Raw genomic sequence first — 25,661 nt, 5'->3', positions numbered from 1 at the left:
GTAAAAGAAAAACGGAGAGGACGTTCCTGGGCCGTAGAAACTTCCGCCCGGTGGTCTTACAACTCCTCCTTTACGTGGCCAATATTGTTATCGTCGCGGAAACCCCAGATAAAATACAGCAGACAGTGACTGAATGGCATGAAGAGCTCAACCGAGAAGGAATGGAAATAAGTACCAGCAAAAGCAAGATATTAGAAGTGGGGAGGCAAGTGGAAGATCTCCATGCACATTGTAGCGGGGAAGAAATTGTAGTGATTGCAGATTTGCACCTACCTAGGTACTAAAACAGACAGATCTGGGATAATAGACTCAGAAATATCAAACAGGATAAAGAAGGCTAATGCAGTCAATTACCAGATTTGCAAAACTGCAATAGGGAAGCGAGAGGTAGGTAGGAATGTCAAGCTCCATATCTACAAGTCTGTATACTTGCCGACACTCTTGTTCGGAGCTGAAAGCTGGATATTCTTTATATCTTGGATATTTGATATCCTGGACCGGCAGGAGAGTAGAGTCACTGCTGCAGAAATGAAGTTTCTGCGAAGAACGGTGGGGAAAGCGAGGAGAGATTGTGTTTGAAATGAGAGGATACGCCAGGAACTAGGGATTGCGTTAGTGAAGAAGGTTCTGCAAGCAGATGAACGTAGGGACCCCCAAAGTCGGTGGAGTACATACCAGATTACAGAAGGCCTCGTGGGCGACCAACGATGTCCTACCTGAAGTATGTCGACAGGCTTTGTAGAGCAAGAGAGATCTTCGTCAGATCAGGAACCTAGCTGCTGATAGAGAGTGTTGGAGCCTGTTGCTGAACGCTTCCCTACGCTGATTAGGCACGATGGGAAGAAGATTTTCTTAATCATTCAAAATTTTACCAATTTTATGGTTTTCAAAACCACACCAAAAGTTCCCATTTTTCAATAATTATACAATTCAAAAATTATTCAATAATTTCTATTCGAAAATAAGGACTAATAAAAATCATATCTAATAAAAATTTTGGAAATAAATACAATAATGACCCTCAAGTGGTTGATGCCTTAAAATAATAATAAGCATATAAAGTAAGTGCATTGCGCCCACCATGCAAATTTTTTTAGAAGTTTTTATTATTTATATAATACAATAACAACTTTGCCCCACTTTTCAGACAGCACTAATGAATCGCGCTGGGCAGTTCTTGGGAAGTTATAGTCCCAAATTCAGGTCCTTCAGCGAAATCCCGGGTTGTTAACGTCCAACAGAAGCTACAGCTGGAGAAGGAACAAATTGCTTTTGAAGAGGAGGGGGCTTGACATATGGGTTCTATGTGTCCGAGATAGCAATTATATTGCTAACTGCCTCAGGCCTATAAGCGCTAAGTAATTTGTGGCACTGATTGTTTATCATCTGGTGATATTGTAAATATCGTTAGAAATGTATGTTTTTTAAATTCTTTATTTATACATTCATGGAAAACTAGTTGATGTCCTCTATTCCTTAGCTTAATAAAGATATCATCAGGTAACAGCATTGGAGAGAAAAAAATACCAGTGGCATCTCAGTTTCAAACAATTCTGATTAGGCAACATTTTCTTTCCTACAAAATAAGATTATGATAAAAATAAGTGTATTGTAGATTTTTTTAAATAATCCTTATCGCAACCAGCGAAAATACGGACCCCAGGGATTTTTAGCCTGCCCCTTTTACTCATCTATCACACTATCATTGTATCCCTGTATAAGAATAGTCCCACATGCAAATACAATATTTTTTTAATGTACCAAAATTGATATATAGCAAGCATAATAAATTGAAAATCGTTTAAATAAATTAAAAGTTAACTATACAATTAAGCTGGGCCTGCCCCTTACATTTTTCACTACTAATAAAAACGAAGAAAAACTTCATTCCATATATGGACCATAAGACCATAAGAGGTGCCCTCCACTGACTTTACCAAGAGCGGTGGCTGTGGCATGCTTCAGTTTGCCACTGGACATGGCTATTTGCGGCATCACCTGAAGAGAATAGGAGTGAAGGAGTCTTCAGACTGCATCATGTGTGGAGTTGGTGAGATGTACTGCGATCACATATTTACATGTGCGGCAACGACGGACTTAATTTCAGACAGGAGTTGCGTGAACAAAGCTAAAGTATATTGGGCTGTTCAAAACAAAATGGCACAAACGCCTCCTTTGGCGTAGAAAAAAAATTAACATTTACAAATAGACCAGGACTACGGATCCTATTAAGAAGATAAATATCTAAATCTAAGTTTAAGGTTTTGAGTTACATAAACAAATAACAGTTTTAAGATCCAATTTTTTGGGCTCTGACAGACCAGAATTCTATATGAACATACTACAAGAGCCCAAGAGGAGAAGAAAAGCAGTTATTTCACCCCAAATTTTGATCACTTAATTAAATACTAGGTATAATTACTAGTCAAAATCGATGAGTCTGCCAAGTATAGGTAGGGGAAACGTTAAAAATAATTAATTTGTCATTCGGAGCTCTATATCATTAAAACTACCAACAATACAAAATCTAAAAGACCATAATTTAAAGTAGCGTAAATTTGCTAAACTTTAAGCTCTAATAGAGCTATTTACGTTCCATAGTTTTGGTGATATAGCTTTTTAAAAAGCAATATTTTATAAAAATGTTGTACAGAACGTACTTATTTTGAAAATTTATATATCAAAAACCATTTGATGTACAGATGTCTGTTATCACTAAAATTGAAGCTAGTTTGATGGGCTTTGAAGTAGTTTAATACGTTTATCGTTGTAGAAGTAGTAGTTTACATGATATTTGCTAAAATAAATTGATTTATAGTTGTACGAACAAATTTTCATTTGCGATATTTATATTCATATGCGGATATCATAAAAACTACTACCCCTACGAAGATAAGTATAATAAACTACTTTATAGTAAGTTAAATTTCCTTTATTTTGATTGTTGGTAGACATATGTGCTTCTTATGGTTTCTGAAATAAAGTTTTTCATAAATCAAACTTATTGTCCGAACAACTATAGATCAATTTATTTCAACAAATATCATGAAAACTACAATTCTTACGAAGGTCATAAACTACTGTATAGTACATTAAACTAGCTTTCATTTGATTGCTAATAGACATCTGTACGTCACATAGTTTCTGAGATATAGATTTCTCATAATAAATTAACCAACTATTGATATTTCAGTATATTTTTATGAAATGTTGCTTTTTAAAAGGCTATATCTCAAGAACTATTGGACGTAAATAGCTCTATTAGGGCTAATATTTCAGCAAATTTACTCTCCTCTAAATAACGTTCTTTTAGATTTTCTAGTGTGGGTAGTTTTTAAGATATAGAGTTTCGAATGAAAATTTGTTTTTTTCTCCTACCCTGGCAGACTTATCAGTTTTGACTAGTAAGTTTACATAGTTTTCATTAAGGTAATCAAAAATTGGGGTGAGATAACTATCTGCCTTTTTTTTTCTTCCCGGCTCTTGTACTAACAGTTTTTGCCAATATTATTCAATTTCGACATTTATTATGTCTTCTTGGACAATTCGACAGAAAAAGGCAATCTCTAATACTATTCCATTACAAGTTGGAAATGAAGTATATAAAATAGTTAATTAAATTTAGGAAAAGATGGTTGAGGGTAAGGTCAATGCAGAACTTAAATAAGCATAAACTTCTCTATTAATGAAATGAAAAATAGTTTATTATTCTGGGACTAGGTCCCTTTAGAACATTTATAAGATAATTTTAATTTTAGAACATATATTCGCCAAAAACTGTGTGACCATACTTAATTATAACTTAAAGTTAAATCGTATATAAATCATTTTAGATACAGGTATAAAAAAAACAACTAAAAAAACTAACTGACTTAGTAAATAAAAAATAAAACAAAAAGGTAGTACATCTGTACTATTGTAATATCGGGTCAGATTGGTGAATTAAAAGGTAATTAAATTTAAGGGTTTTAAACGAGGGAAGGGTTGGTACATGGCGTATGCTAGAGGGAACGGAAGTCTGGGGTTATGCAGCTCGGGTAAATAATGATTTATCAAAAGCAGCAGTTCGGTGAGGCGGAGGTAGATAAACGGAACCGGGTAGTACGTGACTGGATTGATAATTTGTATTGCAGGTTTTATAGGATATATATAGGATAGGGGAGCTAAGTATTAATTACTTATAATAGAAAGGAAGCTAGGAAATACTAGCATCGGAAGGATGAATGACTTCACTTTAGCTCCGCGTAATTCTGGGTTATGTGCGAATCTCTGCTGATCCCGAAAATAAATTGTACGGCGAAAATCATAAGACGTTTAAGGTTAGATTAGAGATTACCCGAGGGTACACTATATACCAGATAGCCGTAGTCAAAGTGGAGGAAAACAAAAGAGGAAACTAAGAGTTGACGGGTATTAAGTGGAAGGAGATAACGGATTCTATTGAATTGCTTCAGTGTAGCCATGGTTCGGTGGAAAATTCGGGCAATGTGTCATTTGCAGAATAAAGTTAGATCAAAAGTGACTTCATGATTTTTTACTGACGTTTGGAATGAGACAGGAGTATTTTAACTGACGTTTGGAATGAGATAGGAGTATTTTTTTAGGATAAAGTTGGGGGTATTAGTGCAAACGTTTCGGCCAGAATTTCAAGCCTAAGAACAAAAAACAAGATTACAATTATAATGATTAAATGGAAGAACAGAATGATAAGAAACATAAGAAAATAATAAATAATATACATAGAACATAGTAGTATTAATTTTAAGAATGAAAAAAGAAAATAATATAAATACTAAAATCAACTAAATAAATACATGTACAAATTGAAATTTATTTACATTTGAAGAAATATAAAGAAAAATGTATATGTGATTAATTAAATATGTAATTAGAATAACAAAATTAAAGAAGTAATGTTATATAAGCTGTGAGTATTAAGTAGTATAAATAACAGTAATTAGATGTGATAATATTACTAATATAGCGAGTGAGGGAGAAAGAAGGGAAAGATGGTAAATAAGTATAAAATGTAGTTACTAAAAGAAACATAACAACACCTAGTACAATTAGTGCGGTGGTCAAAGCGTGAATTAAAAAAATACATTATGGGAAATGCTTGTAGGCAACAGATGAACTGAAGTAAAAGAAGTATAAACTAAACTAACTCTTAATAGGAAATAAGATCTATTTTTCTATATGCAAATATTAATGTGTAACAGTCAAAACATTCTCCTGTTACTGTAGTAGGGCTACATTTTGAGCAGGCTATGCAGTAGTGAGGCTGCACATTGTTGTAACTGCACCATTGTTGTAGGTCAAACTGTTGGGGCACACTTGAGGTTTGTTATTGCACTACTACTGAAACTAAAACTAAGTCTAAATATGTGTCTATAGCAGTGGTTGTGATTGGCCTTGCAACCCGCACGGTTGCCACCTTCTGGAGCTAAAGAGGGCGTTAGTGTCCGCAACAGCGGTTTGATGTTGGTCTGCAACGAGTCGAAGAACTTGATGTGCCTCCGTTGTATAAACTTGGGCACAGTCGGTAGATCGAAGATCTCGTAAAGTTGTGGGGTTGTAATCTTCCTCAGTGACGTAGACCTCACCACCTTCCTCAACACAGTTTCCTGAAACTGTTAAAGATGGCGGCGTTGCCTTCCGTCCCAGAGATGGGTGGAGAGTGGCGCTCCGTATAGGAGTGTGCTCTTATAGATTCATATTTTCAGGTGAAGCGAGAGAGCAGGTGATAGCAGTAGTTGATGGAAGCGGTAGGTTTTTCGTCTTATCTGCCTCACTTTATTGTAAATGTGAGTAGAAGGAGTAGGACGTCGGTCCAGCTTGATCCCTAGGTAGACTATGGACTTAGATGGCGCCAGTGTGGTGTTCCCCACTCGGAAGGAGCGTGGTAATTTAGATTTTTTTCCCCTTCTGCAGAGCAAATATCACACAGTCGGTTTTGGTCGGATTTCCAATGATGTTGATATTCAAAATTTTCTGTGTAATATCTTCACATACACTTTCGGTGTGGCCAAGGCTGTAGCGGCGTTGACACTGCACCTATAAATGGCAATATCATTTGTGTATGCAGCGATGGTTTCATGTATGCAGTTGTGCCCTACAACGTCCACAGTGTAGATGGAAAAGAGGACTGGGAATAATACTGATCCTTGGGGAACACTGCATGTGAGTGGTTAAGTTCGGGAGAAATTGTGATGAACCCGAACAACTATACTCCGTTCGTTTAGAAATGACAAAATGATGCTATAGAGGTGTTCTGAGATGTATCGCGCCAAGTATTAAGATCTAAGTGAATCTAAATATTAAAAATAAGTAAGTGATAAATAAATTATACAGTAGTAAGAATTGAACAATAGTTTATAGATCGCCTTGTGAAACGAATCAGTAAACTGAGGTATAGTCTACGGTAAACCATTAATAGCATCATTATTATATTACAGGTTGCTTTAGTTTGCTGCTTTTGTAGAAATAAAAATACATTGAGGCTAAAGAATGCTGAAACATTTATAATAACAGACAGCAATGTCCTAGTTTCTGAATATTTCGAATACTTATAAAAAATCTGGCAGGAGATTTTCGCTGAAAATGTCCCCAAGGAATTTCCCCAAGGGTCTGGGTTCGCTCCTCCATGCATATTGCACTGAATAAAATTAAAGTCAAAAACAACTTTGAATAAATATTTAATGGGTAGCAATATTTTAACACTTATTAAAAACCATAACATATATTATTAAAACTCCATAAACATGGAGTGTTATATTAAAACTACGAGGATAATTCTAAGTTGATAGAAGAATACTCAAACTTTAGATGCTGAGGGTGAGAATTCTGTTTAATGTAATTTAAAATTGTAAAGAAATGACTTGATTAGAATTTGCTATATATCTGCCGTAGGTATACCAGGATAATCGCAGAAGGCAATTATCCAAAAATAAGTTAATTAATTAATTAAGATTGAGTCCTACCAATGATAATTATTGCATTTCCATTCCAAGGCCATATTATGTGTTTACCAGTTTACCAATTAAATACCTTTATATTTATAAAATATTGTTACCATTAATTATATAATATAATAAGGGGTGGTATTGTGTAATATGATAGTAAATAAACTATATCAAGGGAAACAGTATTTATTCTCCCACTTGTTCCAAAAAGGGGCGTCGCCTCTTTGGAATTCTATTTCTCATTGGTTATAACTTACAACGCCCCTAGGTCCGGAGAGGGGGTGGGAACCCACTGCCGATCACACGGTCTATCGGTCTTTACCTGCCTTGATGGCTTCTGCTCCTTCGACAATTGGTACCCATTGACCAGGTGTGAAAAACTGTTACTAGAGACTCCTGTGGTATACAAATACAGGAGTACCTGCGTGTGTTGACACCTGTCAGGATACCTATCCAGGAGAACAGATCTCAGTGCAGAGGTGGCTAAATTATTTAACTACATTTATCATATTTCAGTAGTCTAAATTGTTAAAATCTCGATATATAGCAAATTAAACTATGTAAATTTGAAAAAAAAAATCCAGATTTTATTATTTTTTCTGAAATTATATTATTATATAAATTATATGCTTAAGTAAATTCCAAATTTATATTGGGAAGTGACATTTTGGCATTCTTGGGAATTATAACAGTCATCAATCTTCCACTGAGAATAATTGTTGACAAATTAATTTAACCAAGTTCTTTAATAATTTAATTTAAAAATATTAATGCTGAAAATAAAATATTTCCATGATATAGCCAACAGACAGTTTGTCGCTTGAAAGTTTGTAAAACAAATTGTTTATATAAAAAATAATGCACAGCTTGGGATCAATGCGACTGCATACATGAGTTTGATACACATATGTTATGAAAGGAAAATAAATTATAACGTCTAATTGCTCTGCTTATGCTGATAAATACAGTTAGGTTTGATCCATTTGTAGCCGAGCGAGTTAAGGAACCTAATTTGACTGGCTCGTGACTAAAAAGAACGTTTACTAAAAGAGTAAACGATAAATTGGAAAGTACAATAATAAATTCGAATCAATTTTCATAAAAACAAAAAAAAGAATTTTTTTTGCTGATGGCTTGGTGAAAATTATGTTCACAACAAAACACATTTTACTAACAGAAAAATTAATTAAAATCTTATGGAGTTAAGGTTTTTTGATATGAGTGTGATAACAAATAAACAAATTAACAAATTAAAACTTAAATAACGTTAACAAACTTAATAAACGTATAAATTTAAGGGTCTCCAGATTGAAAAAAATATGAAAAGAAATCTGTGTTTTAAATCAATGATTTTCTGCACCACATTATCATTAAATAATTCCCCGGTACTCCTGTCAAACAGATCCGTTACCTAGGACAACACCTGGACAAGTGACTGATTTGGATTCCTCATGAAAGACTGGAAACTGCTCGTCGATTCCGACTTTTACAGCAATTGCTAGAAAAACTGTCTAAACCTCCAACCAAGTACAAATACTCATACGACTACAATAAGGCCTATATGGATTTACGGAATTGGACTTTTTGATTCCACTAAACCATCGAATTCCTCTCGCATCCAATCCTTACAATGCAATACAAACTCGTTAATTCTCCATACATTGTCACAAATCAATATATCAAATCATCTATACAAGATTATCACAAGTTATCCATCAGGACTTCAATGTTCCATATGTTGCCGTTTGCCCAGAACCAGATGCCAATCCTTCCATGATAAACTTTCCATCTATCAAAATCCAATTGCTTCTAACCTGGCTTCGGAAGGAGAAGCCTTCAATACCTGATAATCCTCCTAGGAGTCTGAAAAGAAGATGGCCTCGAGATTTTCCCTTCTAGAAATGTTATTGGAGTTCTATCAATGGGTAGATTTTCCACATGTCTGTATCATGCCGTTGTATAACTAACATCAAATTTACTGATTGTATGTATTTGAATATAGTTTTAAATATCAATAAATAAATGAAAACAGATTTATTGTGTTGTTTTTTAAACCTTTTTTTTCTTTACAGTACATAATCATGTTTTCCTTTCATTTAAAATTCATTTGACATTGTATAACTATAATAGATAAGTAAATCATCATTGAATAGAGAAATTATACGCGCATTTTCTAGGAATCACTGTTTTCATGTAGAAAATGTTCATTCGTCCAGATACCATTTGAAATATACGATTTAGAATATTCTTGGGTTGTCCAATAAATATTCTATCTATTTAGTGTATAGAGAAATCATGAAGCGCTGGCTAGCTTCAATAGAGGCGCTGATATCGATTGTACAATTCCGTATCAGCTACAAAAATATCTGATAAAAGTGTCAGATACAGAAGAGTATCAGCCATAGGATCCGCCAGTATCTATCCAACTATAAAAGTGGAAAAAAGCTATAACATTTTCCGACTTTTTTGTCTATCTCGAATTTCTGCTTGCTTGCTAAAATTTATAGTGTGATATTTAATGGTATTGGGGCATACCACTAGTAGGAGTTAATGATCTTACAAAAAACTAGGCCTAAATCTACGACCGTTTACAATATTTACAGGTTGTTCAAGTGGCTATAATGCTGCCTGGTGCCACCGCACTGGTGGGGGCGCTGGTTGCAACGTCTGGAATAGAGGGCTGGGCTGATGTTTCAACAAGTTCAGGAATTTAATATGACTCCTCCTGATGAAGTCCGGAACTATTGGGACATCCAATAATTTGTGAAGAGTCGGCGGTTTCTCCTTCTTCCAAACTATCCGTAAAATCTTCCGCAGAGTGGAATTTTGGAAATTTTGAAGGTGGCATTATGTACCATCATTTAGATGGACGAACAAGGGAGCACCGTATAGGAGATAATTATTTTCTGCATGACTGAAGCCGTTATTAGCCCTGTGGGCTCGAGAGTACTTCAGGGTCCACTCAGCCTCATAAAGTGGAAAAGGAGAAGTACTGTGATAAGAGAAAAATTTGAATTCGAGTTTTGCCAAAATATTAGTCGTAAGAATTGCAGTGGATGCTTCTAGGTTTGTAAAAAACATGTGATTGCATCGGGTATTACAAATGGAGACAATAGAGGTGCTATGTTCTAATAGCTGATTTACTTGGGATGCCAGGATAATCGCTGAAGGCAATTATCCAAAATAAATTAATTAATTGATTATGAATTGAGTCCTGAAAAACTATTATTATAATTTGATTCCTTTCCAAAGGCTGTTTGTGTGTTTACCAGTTTACCAATTAAATACCTTTATATTCATAAAATGTTCTTACCATTAATTATATAGTTTAATAAAGAGTGATATATTGGGTTATATAATAATATAGAAACTACATAAAGAAACTAAGCATTTATTTACAATTGGTTATGGTTATAATGATTCAAATGATTCAGATAAAGGTTGCCATAAAATATAAATTATTACATGATTGCTTATTAGTTAATTTATACTTATAGCTGCTGATGCCGTGGGATGTAGTGCCGTGGGTGTCTTCTGTTTCATCAGGGATGTCCAGGCCTCCTGGCCTTGGTGTGCTCGAAGCGCAACCTCTGAATCAGGTCCTTACTCGTCTGCGCCCTTCCGGTAGAGTGTGTTGTTCTTCTGTTGTAAATTCCTCTGTATTTTTCTCCCACTTCTCTTTTAGGGCGTTACCTTATTTTGAAATCTCTTATCTCATTGGTCGTAATGTCCGAAGACACCCGAGGCAGGCGTCCCCCTCCTCAGGGCCGAGGATGTATAACAAAAAATTTGGCTTCTCTAGAAAGGATCTGCCTGGTTAATTTGATTCTGGTCCCTCGTCCTAACCTATTTTCTGCTTCGATACTTAAAGGTTTGTCAATCTAATTTTCTCAGGGGCCTCTGGTAATGTGACAAACTTAATACAGATGTTTTCACATCCGAGGATGCTAAAAGCTTCCCAGAATGATACTCTGATCAGGCGCAGATGACTAAACACCTTAATAGTATCCCGGATGTCCAAAACTCGATACATAGCAGAGGATTATATAAAAAAAAGTTTATGAAGTTCCACTCCCAGTTACCGACAGTTATAGGCGCAGTGACCTACAAGTTGGGGAGCCCAAACTCAACCCAGGCTGTTGCAGGACATCCTGTTATAAGTTCTATATTTGTCAGATCTGTTATTGTTACTCTAAAATTTTATCTTATTTTAATTTTTTTTCTCTTCATATTTTTCTTAAATTAACTTTTTTTTCCATTATAAGTCAATTATTTATTTTTTAAAATCCATAAATGTAATTTTTTTTGTTATTAACTTTACTTTTATGTCTTATTATTTTTAACTATTTATTTTATGTTATTTTTTGTAAACGTTCTATATAGTTAGGGGTGAGATTATATATATTATGAGATTTTGAGATTATATACCCCTATATTCAATTGTAAAAAAAAGTACCTCTTACATTAACCAACCAAGGTCCACCAGGCCGATCTGGTATTAAATAAATAAATATATATATTTTTTAAAATATCCATTATTTCACGTAAATCAATAATTAACATGATAATAACAAAAAAAACTTAATGTCTTTGTAGTTTAATTAATGAAAATTCGGAAATAAAAATAAAACAATGAAAATGTGTGCCATCTAGGCACAGTTATTGCCTGACAGAACAGGTGATCTTCTGATCTTGTCTTCTGAATTTTCAACTTGGATAATTCAATCGGGAGCAACTTCACCTTTTATTTTTTTCAAGTTGATTTTAAAAAACATAGATTCAGCAATATTTGAAAAAAAAAATGTGGGGCCCCAAAGTAAGAATACTTATGTTTTTGTTGAGCACTCTTTCAACGTTCACCAGCCTTCTTTGAAAAAGCCTTCGATGCCGTTCTTAAATTTTTCTAAGAGGTATCATCGATTGTAATCAGGACAAAGGCAGAGTGGAGTGCTCTCTTCTTTGTGGATGGATACCCTCGTTATGTTAAGTGCCGAGATTATCAAACGACGGCGATTCAACATTTTCTTACAATCGGGAACTACTGCTTGTATTAATATTTACAATGGTTTCAAAAGGTGGTTTTAAAAAAGATCAAAGAAATCAATGGTAATTTGTATTTTTAGTATATATTATTTATTCACACTTTTCCTAGGAATAGTTTATTTTTTCTGGATGGAAGAGTGAGGAGTTAAAGAACTATATAACTTTCTTCCTCTAGAAGAATAGTGGTGACGTGATGTAGGCAGGAAAGCACTAAAGTAAACAAAATGTAAATTTTATTTGTTTTATTTTTATTTGGGTGCCGGCAAAAAGAAGTCAAATAGTAATTAAACCATTTATTAAAAACAAAAGTTTCTCTTCACTTTGCCGGGTTGCATAAGGGCTAAAAAAGATACAGATAACTAAATGATGAGACAAAGTAAACCTGTAACAGTATTACATTTAGCCACACCTCAGTTTTATTATTTCGTGTAATATATGTTCTGGCTCGGGATCATTTGTGTATACTGTGCGACTAAGCACGAATGGATGAAGACTACCTTAACACTTGTCATTTTCGGACTGGATAGAGAAACAAAAAATTTGCCAATGTACATTTGAAAAAAAACGATATTTTATTAGACAGCAGTACGTCGAATGGGCGTTCGACCTCTACTTCGGCATAAGAAAAAAAAATTCTTTTACTTAGTTACATTATTTAGTTGTTTGTATTTTTTAAACCCTGATGAAGCTCTGCAAAGTGAGGCGAAACGTTGACTCACAATAAATATTTCAATTACTTTTTGAGTTCTTTAAACTACACCACCCTTCCTTTTTTATTTTTTAAGCACGGTCAATCCACAATCTTCCAGAAACTATTTTTGATATAACTTTCTGATGTTTTTCAGCTGAGGAAGACAGGAATCCGACTGTATTAAATTTAGTCCAAACCACTGTCAACAATCTCTCTAAATAAAAATCTACAATGAAACTTTTTCTGAGCCAAGTGGTTCACAATAAACTTTATAATTTAAACTAATTAGATGTAGAGAATGAAAGTACTCTTCTTTGTTTAATAAATCATAAACAACGTTTCGGGATTGTCACGCCATCAACAGGTGTCTACAAACAATTTCACAAAATTCACCTAAATCATACAACAATTAATAAATATACCACAATAAAAAATTAAAACAATTACTTAAATAAGTACATCTCCTAATATCACATTTTCTATTCTCCTTATTAGTCATATTGTTATCAGTCATAAAAAATTAATAAATAAAAATTCCATATATAATTATAAATAAGGAGCTCTAAAATGTAATGTACCTTCTTGAAACCAGGTTATCTTTTCAAAATTGATAACAAATAGATTTGTTGATTAACAAATAGATTACAAACTATGTCAATTCTTTCCTACCTCTATTCCACAAAAGAGGGCTAACCTACAAACAATATTTTTTTTTATATTCATCAAACAATAACCAATACTATTGAATAATATTAAATCACCTAATGATTAGTATCTATGTAATGTGTACAAACATTTTTGTCATCTTTCTTAAAATTAATGTCGCAATGAATGTTTTTTGTGATATATATTGATTCTGTTATTTTTCTGTTTTTTGTGTAATAGACCGTCTAAATTTTGTTTGGTTCTTAAAATCATATTCATATTTAAATTTTATGCTATGTTGGTTTAGTACTGTTGATAAAAAAATAATAATAATAATTTAAACAAAAATATTTTACTTTTAAAAAATACAAACTTTATTTAATTAATATACGAAATCTCTGACTATCATTTGCATTCGGAAATTCATTGAAAAATATACATTTTTTTGATCAGCCCGCCTGCCAGCTAAGCGCTAACCCGCAACACCGTTAGGCATTGCAGTATTGAAGCCTTCAATCCCGTGTATTAAAAGCTGATTATAGGTACTGATTTTAATTTAAAATATTTGTCTAAAAATAAATAATGGCCACATCAACTTCATCATTGATACAGACATCACATTTATTCCAATTATGTTTCTACATATAAGCTAATTTCATGATCATTATTTATAATTATTCAATTTATATTCATTTTAAATACATATGTTAAGAGTTGTGCAGGTAATGCAATTTGAAACAAGATTACATTGCTGTACATGATGAACTGATAAATTAACTAAATTCATTACTAAAATTGTATAGATAACAAAGAGTAGCTTATGTAATTAAAATTAACCGTCAGAATATTTAATAGACCATTGCTGAAAATGGTTTACACACCAAAATGTCGGTAATAGATGTGTATCATCAATGAAATTGTTACAGCCTTTGTTTATATTTCTATTTCTTTATTAAACATTTCATCATATTAGTTTTGTCTGAAATATCAAGGGTTTTTAAGTGTCTATTCGTCCCTTTTTATTGGTAATTTATAATAATATAACTTAATGATACTTAGTATGCTAATATGCTTTCACCATAACTAAGATCTACCTTTGTTTTAGTGGTCTAGTCGACTTCACAACTTATTCCGGTTCTTCTCAAGGACACTTAAAACCATAATTGTGAATAGAAAATATTTTCAATGAGGGATTCTTATGGATAATTTGATTATAAAACAAGTTTATATAGCTTTTTTTCTAATGGATGCGTCCAGAAGCCATAAGTTACTCAAGCCATAGGCGTTCATAAGTTACAGATTCATATCCTTCATCGAGATCCCTGAGTAACCTTGGCGATCATTTGAAGAGCTCATCTATTTTCAGTATTACCAGTGACGCGACTGGGAGAGAGCGTTGGGATCCCCGAAATTCTGCCATTCACATTTAGGTGGCGGGACGTGTTTCTGGAATACAATCCTGGCTCATGGTATTAGTAATGTTTATAATCGGGGGCTGAAACACGTTTAAGTGAAATAGACTGCGCACACACATATATTTTTTTTTACATTAAACAAAAATTACTAATATAATAAAAAATAAATCAAATTACAAATTGATTGATAAATTTAAGTAAATAAAAATTACATTATTTTTTAATGTTGCTTCAACACCTGGACAGACTGGAAATAAGTATAAATTTGTTGTTGTTCTTCTTCTTTCTCATCCTCCATAAGTGCCTTCCAGCGTGGAGGAGTTTCGAACCACTTGGCCCACACATCTCGTTTTATGGCAAGCATCTTCGTCCAGCATTTTTCCTCTTTCCACACCTAGTCGTTGGATATGCTCCTTCTAGGTCTCCTCGTGGTCTCCTACCAGTCAGCCTCGCCTCCATACATTTTCCACGTCAACTTTATCTCTGGCAACATTCATAATCTCGCTCTTGCGGCTATTGATACTTATTCCTTTGCGGGCGAGTTCCTCTTGCGATTTATAATGGCCTGTTGTAAATTTTCCTCAGAGTCTGTCATCAGCACGATATCATCTGCAAACAGAAACGCCTGTACTTGTACTGTCCTCATGTTCCACATACCGACTACAGTCCAAACAGTTCTTCTTCAGCATATTTTGTGAATTTCATCCATAAATACAATAAATAATAACGGACTGAGGCTATCTCCTTGAATCGAAGACAGACTTTAGGTCCAAAAAAATTACATTACATGATTAAATAACCATATTAAATTTGTTCAAGAAGATTTATTTTATTCTTTGTTCTTTCACAGTGTGGTAAAATAACGAATGATGGTCCAAAAAATATCTATTTTTCCATCTTCGAAAATACCTTGGATTATAATAAAAAATGTAAAAAAACATATTTTATATGAACCTTGATAGTAATTAATCCATGTATGATACATTTAAAACACGGAATATATAAGTCGACGTCACAATCTGGGCAATAGCATCTTTTTTTCTTCCTCACTTTTTATATATTTATTCGTTTCGAACAGCACACTACACAAACTCCATACGGTTTGGTCTCATTGGCAGTTGGAAGAAATTATCATTAAAATTTCTTTCTGTCAATGGGAGCGGTTTGGGAACAGAGGAAGAACTACTGCCTTTTCTAGGGCTTGGTACTTCCTTGTGGTGTTTTGTTATTTGTTAGAACTGATGAAGCACTAAACTCTGGTGCGAAGAATTGTGTGATCGGTTTGAATTCAAAACTAAACCAATTCTCCTTCCTATAAAAACTTATACTACAGCCTTCTTATAAAACCGAGGAAGTAAAGAATCTAGTCATAGTCTAAGACATTTTTGGTAGACTAAACTATATGCCTTATCCAGCCCATGCGTGGCACGAGATATGCTGAACTGTACTTGACCTTTTGACCGTTAGTATCACGGGACGAATCGTTTGGTACATGACGCTCTGCCCGTGACCGTCAAAGTGTAATCTGTCAATGGGTTAGTTCTTTACTTTAGTTACCTTCTACATATTTTTTCTTATTATTTTTTTATTATACATTTTAGTTTTTACTTTTCTTATATATTTTGCTTTCTTCTTATCTAATATGTATATATGATAGGATCGAATATTTATAGTATTATCATAGTATCATAATAAAGATGATCCTTGAGTGTGGCCGATTGTATAATTTCTATGAGAGCTGAAACATACAGTTTTGGTACAAATGATCCTTGGATAAGAATTTTAAGAATTTAAGTGTCAACCGTTTCTATTTTCATTTCTTGCATCAGTCAGGTTATAGTTATAGTAAAAAAATTAATGAAGGTTAATCGCTTAAGTTTACACTCGTTGGCCAGGTTCCTACTGGATCATCTTAGTATTATTATTAATAACTGGTGGGAACTAGTCCGGCGATTAGGCCTAGTGGTATTTTTTGCCAAACCATGGTGGCTAATTTGAAGTTGCCACCATGTAATATTCAAGGTGAAAGTGTCTAAATTCAGTTATCCCACCAAGAAATAAATATTTACTGCCCCAGGTGGGAATCGAACTCGTAACGTTCCGAACAGAGCTCTCTGGGCCCCATGTCTCCATGCGCCCAACCGTCGTGTATGTTGGATAAACGTCTGTCATATCGAAGAATCCATTTGCACTTAATCTTTAAAATTAATATTTTGATCAAATTTACTAATTCAACATTGACTGCTAATGTTGATGGCATGGATACTGGTTATTATAACTTTAAGTCCATTTTACTAGTTTTTTATTATTGAAAGTTTATGATTTGATGAGATATTCTCATGAAAAGAAAATGTATTTCCTCCGTAGATTGCATCTAGTGCATACCAAATCGGTCTATTGTCAGGAGCGAATTTCTTCCTATAGAATTGCATTCTAGAAGCTAAGCAATTGCGAAAGGAATATTGAACTTTAATACATTCTGATGCATAGTGTTAGAAATAGGTATCCATTGCTCAGTATTATTAGGATCTTCTTCATTCGATATTGGCTTGTGTTTCGGTACCTAAGCTGAAAATCTTTAGGATAAGTATTTCATGAAAATCAATTCATTAGAATAATTTGATGAAAGTTCATTGTATCATTTGCAATATTAAAATATTTTATTCATAAAACAGTAAAATCCTGGTCGAATGATATCAGTTTTATTTTATAAAACATAATCTCCAAATGCCTCAACCATTAGCAGAGATGTAATAAAGTGAGTGAAATTCACCATATTTTCTATTTGGCTTAAACACGTATTATAAAAAAGAAAAAAAATCCGGGCGGTTCTAGTTCCCACAGAGATGGGTGTGTAACTCTTTGTATATCTTTTTGTCCGTTTGTATCTCTTTGACATACTAATAAAAGAAAGACACAAAAAATCTCAGAAAACAAACCGCATATTTTCAGCAACCATCTTGAATTTTTCATTAAAACCCGTATTTAGCAGAAATTTTAATACAATTTCATATTACACAACTGCTAAACAAGATCGTATACCGAAATATTTAAAAGTTTTGCTCATTTTACATACACTGCTAAATATCTTTAAAGATATCTAAAGCGCAATGAAACCTATTTTTATTAATATCAATCCTCACTTCACTCAGTTCACAATATCTTTTAAGATATTTACATCATATTATTTGTATGTTATATACATAAAATTAAATAAAATCTATTTTTTAAATAGTTTAAGTTTACTTTTTTCCTGTTTTTCAATACCTCTTATATTTTTTGTTAAGATTATTTTTGTCCATATAACCAAATATCAACGGTATGCAAATTTCAAAACTAGTGAAAGAAAAGATAATCATTGGAAAATATTTTATGGTAGATTAATATAGCTTTAATTTGATTGCTAATTGACATTTGTATATGTATAGTTCCTGAGAAATATTATGAGTTATTTTTTAGAAATATTAAGGAAAAAGTGATTTTTTTTTAGGCAATTATCGTGGAAACTGAAACAATCGTAGATAATCATTAGAAACTACTTCATTGTAAAATTATTTAATTTTAGTTTTGGTGTTTATTAATAGAAATATATCTTGAGTTAAAAAAAAAAAAAAATGTTTTCTCAGAAAATCAATATTTTGTGACTTTATTTTGACAAATAACCAACGTACACATGTCTATTAGCACTTAAATTGAAGCTAAATAATATATACTTCAGTTTTTAATAATTATCTTTATTCGTCGCATTTTATATGATATTAGCCAAAATAAATTCGCAAAATCTTTATTTTTTGCAATTTGTAAAAAAAATGTTTGTTTTCTAAAAACTTTGAAACTATTGAACATTGATTGTCTATTCGGTGTTTATTAATAATTTCTTTGAAAAAAGGGACGAAAAAGATATTAAGAATAAATATAAAAAAAATTATTTCTACAACAACTATATTATAGTTATTCGGGCGTTGTTCCAAACGTCCAGTTTGACATTGACTTCTCGACCAGCATTGAATAATATCTCTGCCCGGACGGCAGGGCAGTCTTAAGATTAATTTCCTAGTTGACTAATATTCCCTAACTTACTGAACTGAAAACCTTGTCTCAACTTCTCGATAAAGTGAACAGTGTTTTGTCTTGCACCATCTTAACATTGTCCTTTTGTTACAAATTAATAAATTGTAAATTATAAACCGGGTGTATATTATTAGATTAAGCTATTATTATCAAATCTAAAATTAGTCTGTATTTAAATTTCCTGAGTGATCTTTAAATCACCTTCAAACGTGATTTAAAAAATCTCATCTAAAAATTTCGAGGAACCTTGTTCTTGCGTGAGATGATGAATAATTATACAAAAATGGATTATATATATATATATATAATTCCCTTTGAATCGATATCCATTTTAATAACTAACAAATTAAATCTGAATTGTGTTATCATTTATATATAAAATTTATTCCGAATTGTCCTTTCTTTTCTATTTAAACGCATTTGCCAGATTACTTATTATTCAACAAATTGTCTGCTATGAATCCCTGATTCATGTTTATGGATATGATAATGTTTTATGAATGTATTTGTAATAGTATATTTTGTTTTTATTTTAATCTAAAGATAAATTTATACACCAAATTGCATACAACTAAATAGAAATATTTATATATTGATTACTTAATTACTTGAGTCGTGTTACATACGGGCTTCTACAACTGCTTGTTAAAATTTGCAATACATTTTAGCTCGAATTTCATTATCTCTTTAACCTAAAATCAATTATTTCCAATTAAAATAAGTTTGTTAATAACATTTAGTGAACTATGATTCAATTTTAGGCTACAGATTTTCTTATTTTATGTATAAAATATTTTTAAATAACTGACTGAGTTTTGAAAATTTTGATGAAGGTTTTTTTTTTGGATATAATAGACAAGTTATACAGGCCTGGGATATTTTACTTCGAATGGATACTCATTTAAACAGCTGACCCAATGGTTCCTAAACATTTTTGTCCAACCGCCCCCTTTCCAGGAAAAATATTACTTGCGCCCCCTGAAAATCAATTTTTTAAAACTTTTAATAGGAATTAATAGGAAATATATATGTATTAATGTTTCTACCTTTTTCGCAAAATATAAAAAAGAAAAGTGTAAATTAGTTACTAATTTAATTAGGAGTTAATTATAAACAATGAACTTGGAAATTATGAAACTATTTGTTGAACTCAGAATAGAATGTAATACAAAAAATACATCCTGGGCCCTGTTTCATAATGAAAGCTAATAGTATTAGTTCATAGTACAAGTGTAGAAACTAGTGTGGTAATAATACTAATACTTATTTTTTCATGATAGGGATGACAGTTAGTGATATTACAGGAATTAAAAAAATACTAAAGTACAAGTTACTATTGTACAAGTCTGTGAAATTGAATTAAGATAAATCTACAAGACTAATAGTATTAGTTCGTACTTTATTATGAAACAGGGCCCAGGCTGTAGTAAAAGAGCCCAAGAGGAGAATAACAACAGTTATTACACCCCAATTTTTAATTACTTTAATATAAACTCATATACGTATAAGTGCTCGTCAAAATTAATGATTTTGCTAAGTATAGGCAGAGGAATAAAAGATGATGGCTGTTTTAAAACGCTTAAAAACAAATTTTCATTTCTAGCTCTATATCTTTAAAATTACCAACACCACTAGAAAACATAAGAGAACATCATTTAAATAAATGTAAATTAGCTAAAGAACTATTTACGTTCAATATTACCCGAGATGTAGTCTTTTTTTTTTTTTTTTTTTTTTTTTTTAACAACAGACTGTTACTTAACCACTGAGCTACGGGCGGTCCGTTGTCTCTTTTTTCTCGTTGGTGGTCTTAAATATATAGAGCTCTAAAAAAAAAATCTAAAAATAATTTTTTTTTTAACGTTTTGAAACACACTTAGTATTCTCCCTACCTATACTTGCAATACTCATCAATTTTGACTAGTAACTATTCTTAATGTTCGTTAAAGTAATAAAAAATTGGGGTGAAATGACTGCCTTTTTTCTCGTCATGGGCTCATGTACTATAAATATTCTATACAAAATTTCATTTTCAAATAGGATGTTCTTTCCTTAATAAAGGTGGATAAATTCGTATCTTAAATTTTAACTATAAAGCTGTTGTATACAAGGCGCTAGCACGTAATTTTGTTACTAAATGACAAAAATTTGTTACCAACATCACCAATATTTTCTCTTGAACTTCGTTCCTTCTAGTTGTCACAAGTCCTAAATCCTACAAACCCTCAGTTAAGTACCTAAGTAGACCTTAAGTCTGAAGGGCCCATTTTCCTCACATCTTGGAATTCTTAACTAGTTTATTTTTATTTTGTAGGTATAATTTATGTCCATATAAATATATTCAATTATTAATTTATAGTAATTGGATATATTTATTCAATACAAACGTATAATTTTACACAATGTTTTTTTAATTTTCTTGAAATTTACAACTGCACTTAAGCTAAAAATACCACACGTTAATTGTATACGCTTTAATAGTTGAAGATTTGTGAAGAAACTACCTGTAGTTGCACTTTAATAAAATTTATACATTAGAAGGTTTCGAGGCCATCCACTTTTCTTGCACCTCAGAGGATTATCAAGAATAGAAGAAGAAGGTTAGAAAGTCGGTTTGTGCGGTTTAGGAGTTTATTATGGAACGGTTAATATCTTATTTGGGCTACATGTGGAATATTATAGTTAGGAACAATGAGGATCTTACAAAAATTTTTGATTCTAAAGATTGGAAATGTTTTATTGCAGCCCCGAAGCTCAACTTCGTATGTCTAAATAGTTCTCATTGTGGTTTTGTAAATCAGTCTGTTTTAATTGATTGGAAGCTTGCACAGTTTGCCTAGTAATTGCTGTAACAGTTGGAATTGAAGCACAATGTCCTGCCTTTAGTCTTGTATAATAATAATAATAATAATTTATTTATTCTGGGATGAGTTCCTTTAGAATAATACGGAGAAACCGACAGATGAGGGCTGAGGAGCCTCAGAGATATTAGAAATAGAGATATAAATATGAATAGTCATTATAAGAAATAATTAGTTACTTTCTCACTTTTATCAGTTAAATAATAAAAAAAAAATGAATAAATAAAAATGAGAAAAGAAAACGATGTAAAAATAATTAAGAATGATATAATAGTTTACATACGTATTTACAGTTATATTAATTAACAGTTTTATGGGGTCTGAATGGATAAGAAATGATTGAACAGGCGGGATTTAAAGGTAGGAAGGGTATTGGAGTGACGGATGTTGGAAGGGATGGAGTTCCATAAGGATGAGAATCGGATAATGAAAGATCTATCGAAAGTATTCGTATGATTCCAAATTAGTCTTTTGTAATGAATGAAGAGTTTATATAAAATTTCTAATTTTAATGAACTATGTAGATGGTTTTATTTAATGTGTTATATAGGCTGTCTAGGAACGGTATGTTAAATTGAAAAATTATTAACAATTTGCGAATTATGGAAAATCATTTACCTTTAAAGACAATATTTTCTAAATGGTGTTCAAGAAGGATTAAGGATTATTTTTTATTTCAATAATTGAGAGATGCAGGATGGCTTAAGGGCGGCATTCCGGCACTACTCGGTTGTGTATTTTTGTCAACGATATGTTACATTGTTAATGTAGTGCTAGTTGTTAATGTAATGGGTAGCGCGCTTTTCTCTAGTAAAAGGTTCGATCACTTTATTCCACGAATCCAGGAGCGGCACACAGTGGTCGGAAACGACAGTTTTTGTGCAAAAAAACTTTGAATTGTTTGAATCTTCTGTAGTTCTCATAAATTCCTAAAATAAATAATTCAAATTTTATCCATTATAGTCTCAAAACCTATTAAAATAAAAGGTTTTGAGAATATAATGGATACAATTTGAATTATTTATTTTTAAAAAATTACCAGTCTCAGGAAAAAATTAAGTTTATAAATAAATAAATTCCTAAGTTATTCAATGGAATGCATTTATTTTATTTTTTAATTTTAATAATATTTTCATGTGTAAGAATATAAACCTTAATCATTTTTTTTTTTTTTTTATTATTCTGATTCTTAGCTGTTTTTGTTTCGTTACACCCCCCAAGTAGGCCCCGGACTTGATACTTCACAGTACGTCAATGATTCTTACACAAAAGTTGCTCCAACATGTACAATTTTATGGAAAAATAGTCTCATCATCATGGTTAATAAATCTCATTTTTTCTAGACTATCAAAAATTTGCAAAAACAAATTTTTCCGATATTAAATTGGAAATAGCTTAAGAAATTTAGAAAAAAATATTTCAAGAAATATAATTTATAATATACACTTTAATATAATATAATATAAATATACTTTACTTTTCGAGAACTACAATTTTTAAACTAACTTTCGTTGGTATTGACTTAGCAAAATATTTTTTGCTGGATAGTTTAAAACAAAATAAACCAGTAAAAATTCACTTTTTCCCGATGCCGAAATAACGTGTGTACGACTAGGTCTATGGTTCACAAATATTGTTTGTTGAGAGAACCAATTTCGATGAATTCGTTTATAGTTATTCGAGTGTGAGAAACTACACTCATACACTTTTTTGTAGGTTTTTTTCCCCCACTCCAAAATGAAATTGAACTATTTTTTTCCCCAAAGGCGTTACCACTGTGCCTCATAACGTCCGCCCTTCAGCCCAATGACCACCTCCTAGTAACAGGAAGAAAAATAGCCCTTACACGCTATTATACGCCATTTAGGCAACATTATTTTGATATGCAAACTTAACACTGCTACTGGGCAGACGTCATATTGTACTTGTTGCTAACTGAAACAGAACTGTTAATAAACACACTTTTGATTTTTTTTTTTACCACATGACACATTTCGTTATAATATACGTTTATATAATAAAATCATCTGATCTACGATAATAAATAAAATAATATTCCTGCTTTTTATAAATTGTTGTATAATTAAACACTATGCATACATGAATACAAATATCTGATTGATTTAGGGTTTAATATAATTAACCCCGACTTAATGTTATATTCACTATAAATGGAAGTAGGGTGGTTTGTCATTGTTTCAAGACACATATATATTTTAATTGGGGAGTTTTCTTAAACTTATTTTTATCGATAAATCTAGAATATATCTAGGGAAGGTAGTAAAAATTGTATAGGTAAGTCAAGAAAATGTTTAAAAGTTTTGTTAGGCATGGCATAGAACATTTTTGAATTCTAATTTATGGCAGATTTTCTACTACTACATCATGTTATTACTTTTTAATAAGGCCTATTAAGAGGCCTATTATATTCTTAGAGATCTCCGGTTTTCGAAATATTTAATCTTTAAATATCATTAAAGCTTTTTGTGCACCCTATATAATTTTTTGTTGGATAGTTTAACACAAAATAAAACCAATCAGTACAAAGTCACTTTTTCCCAATGCCGAAATAAAGTCTGTAAGATTTGGCCTACGGTTCACAAATATTATTTGATTGAAGAACCAATTTCGTTGAATTTCTTCAGGTATTTGACTGTAAGAAACCACACTTATTAACATTTCATTTTGGAGGTTTTTTTTCACACATTCCACCACTGTTCGCCCATCTGTCCCAGTACCCTCCTCGTAGTAATAGGGAGAAAAAACTAGTACTCACTCATTCTTGTACGCCATCTAGACAATATTACTTTTGCTAAATCTTTTTCCATAATTGTTAATTAATGTAAACTAAACCTTTCTGTAAGCCCTGTATAATTACTCTTCGAATTGAGGTAGGAAAAAAAGCATTGTTATTACTAATTACAAACATTAATAGTTAAATTGTTTAATATGTATCTGATTTCAGTTCCGGCAGTCGTGGAAGAGACTCCTTGGGTTCCGGGAGGACTGCTCAGAAGTGACTACCGGCCTGACCGGAGGAATCAGCCCACGGCGACCTCAGTTCACAGAATACAAAGGGAAAATTAAAGCTGAAACGGCTATTTAAGCTCTTCCCTATTTCCAACTTCAAGGCTGTGATAGTGCTGTCTTCAGCGGTTCATGTGAACTCCTTGCTTAAAACGTAAAAAGTATTATCACCGAAAACTCTTCAATAATTGAGCTTTTGACGGATCATATTTTTTTTCTGCTTGTTTTATAATCATCAATAGATGAGAATTGATTTAGTCAGTATATCTGCATTTTTAGCTGTAGGAAAAACCCAAATATTGCTCTTAGATATACATAGTAGGAAGTAAGGAAACTAAAAATTATTCAAATCCAATTTTTATCAAAATTTAGTTATATATTTTTTTACAACATAGTGGTTGCGGATCCTTAATTCTATTAATCATTAAAATACAATTTCTCAAAAATGATTTTTTTTACAACATATTAGTTAAGGATCTTTAATTCTATTAATCATTAAAATCCAACTTTCTCAAAATTTATTTTTTTTTTACATCATATTAGTTCAGGATTTTTAATTCTATTAATCATTTAAATCTAACTTTTATCAAAATATAGTTATGTATTTTTACAACATATTAGTTGAGAATTTTTAATTCTATAAATCATTCAAATCCAACTTTTATCATTTTTTTTTACAATATATTCGTTGAGAAACTTTAATTCTATTATTCATTCAAATCTAGTTTTTATAATTTATTTCTAAAACATATTAATTGAGGATCTTTAATCATTACAATTATCCGCTTATTGCGATGTGATTCGTTTGCTTCATTTCCCCCAAAAAAGAGAAGGTAGTGATATGGAAAAGAATTTGGTTTTTAAGTGAATATAGCTCTATTATAGTGTTTAAATACATATCAATTTCTGATATTGGTAGATTCCTCAAACTAATGTCGCAAGTATC

General features: G+C 31.9%; 1 protein-coding gene across 1 annotated transcript in view; it reads left to right on the top strand.

The window, feature by feature from the left end:
* The window catches only part of LOC106685949 (pinopsin), a 109,086-nt gene extending 83,844 nt beyond the window's left edge, over positions 1-25,242 (top strand). The window contains exon 8 of the mRNA XM_014428976.2: positions 24,654-25,242. Coding sequence (XP_014284462.1) covers positions 24,654-24,794 — 141 coding nt within the window. The 3' untranslated portion in view covers positions 24,795-25,242. The remainder of the gene's footprint in view (positions 1-24,653) is intronic.
* Positions 25,243-25,661: the final 419 nt, after the last annotated feature.

The sequence above is a fragment of the Halyomorpha halys genome, unplaced genomic scaffold, assembly GCF_000696795.3.
Source record: "Halyomorpha halys isolate HHAL.00 unplaced genomic scaffold, Hhal_1.1 Scaffold760.1, whole genome shotgun sequence".
In the NCBI taxonomy this organism is placed as follows: Eukaryota; Metazoa; Arthropoda; class Insecta; order Hemiptera; family Pentatomidae; genus Halyomorpha; species Halyomorpha halys.
This window is presented reverse-complemented; position numbering and strand designations above follow the sequence as displayed.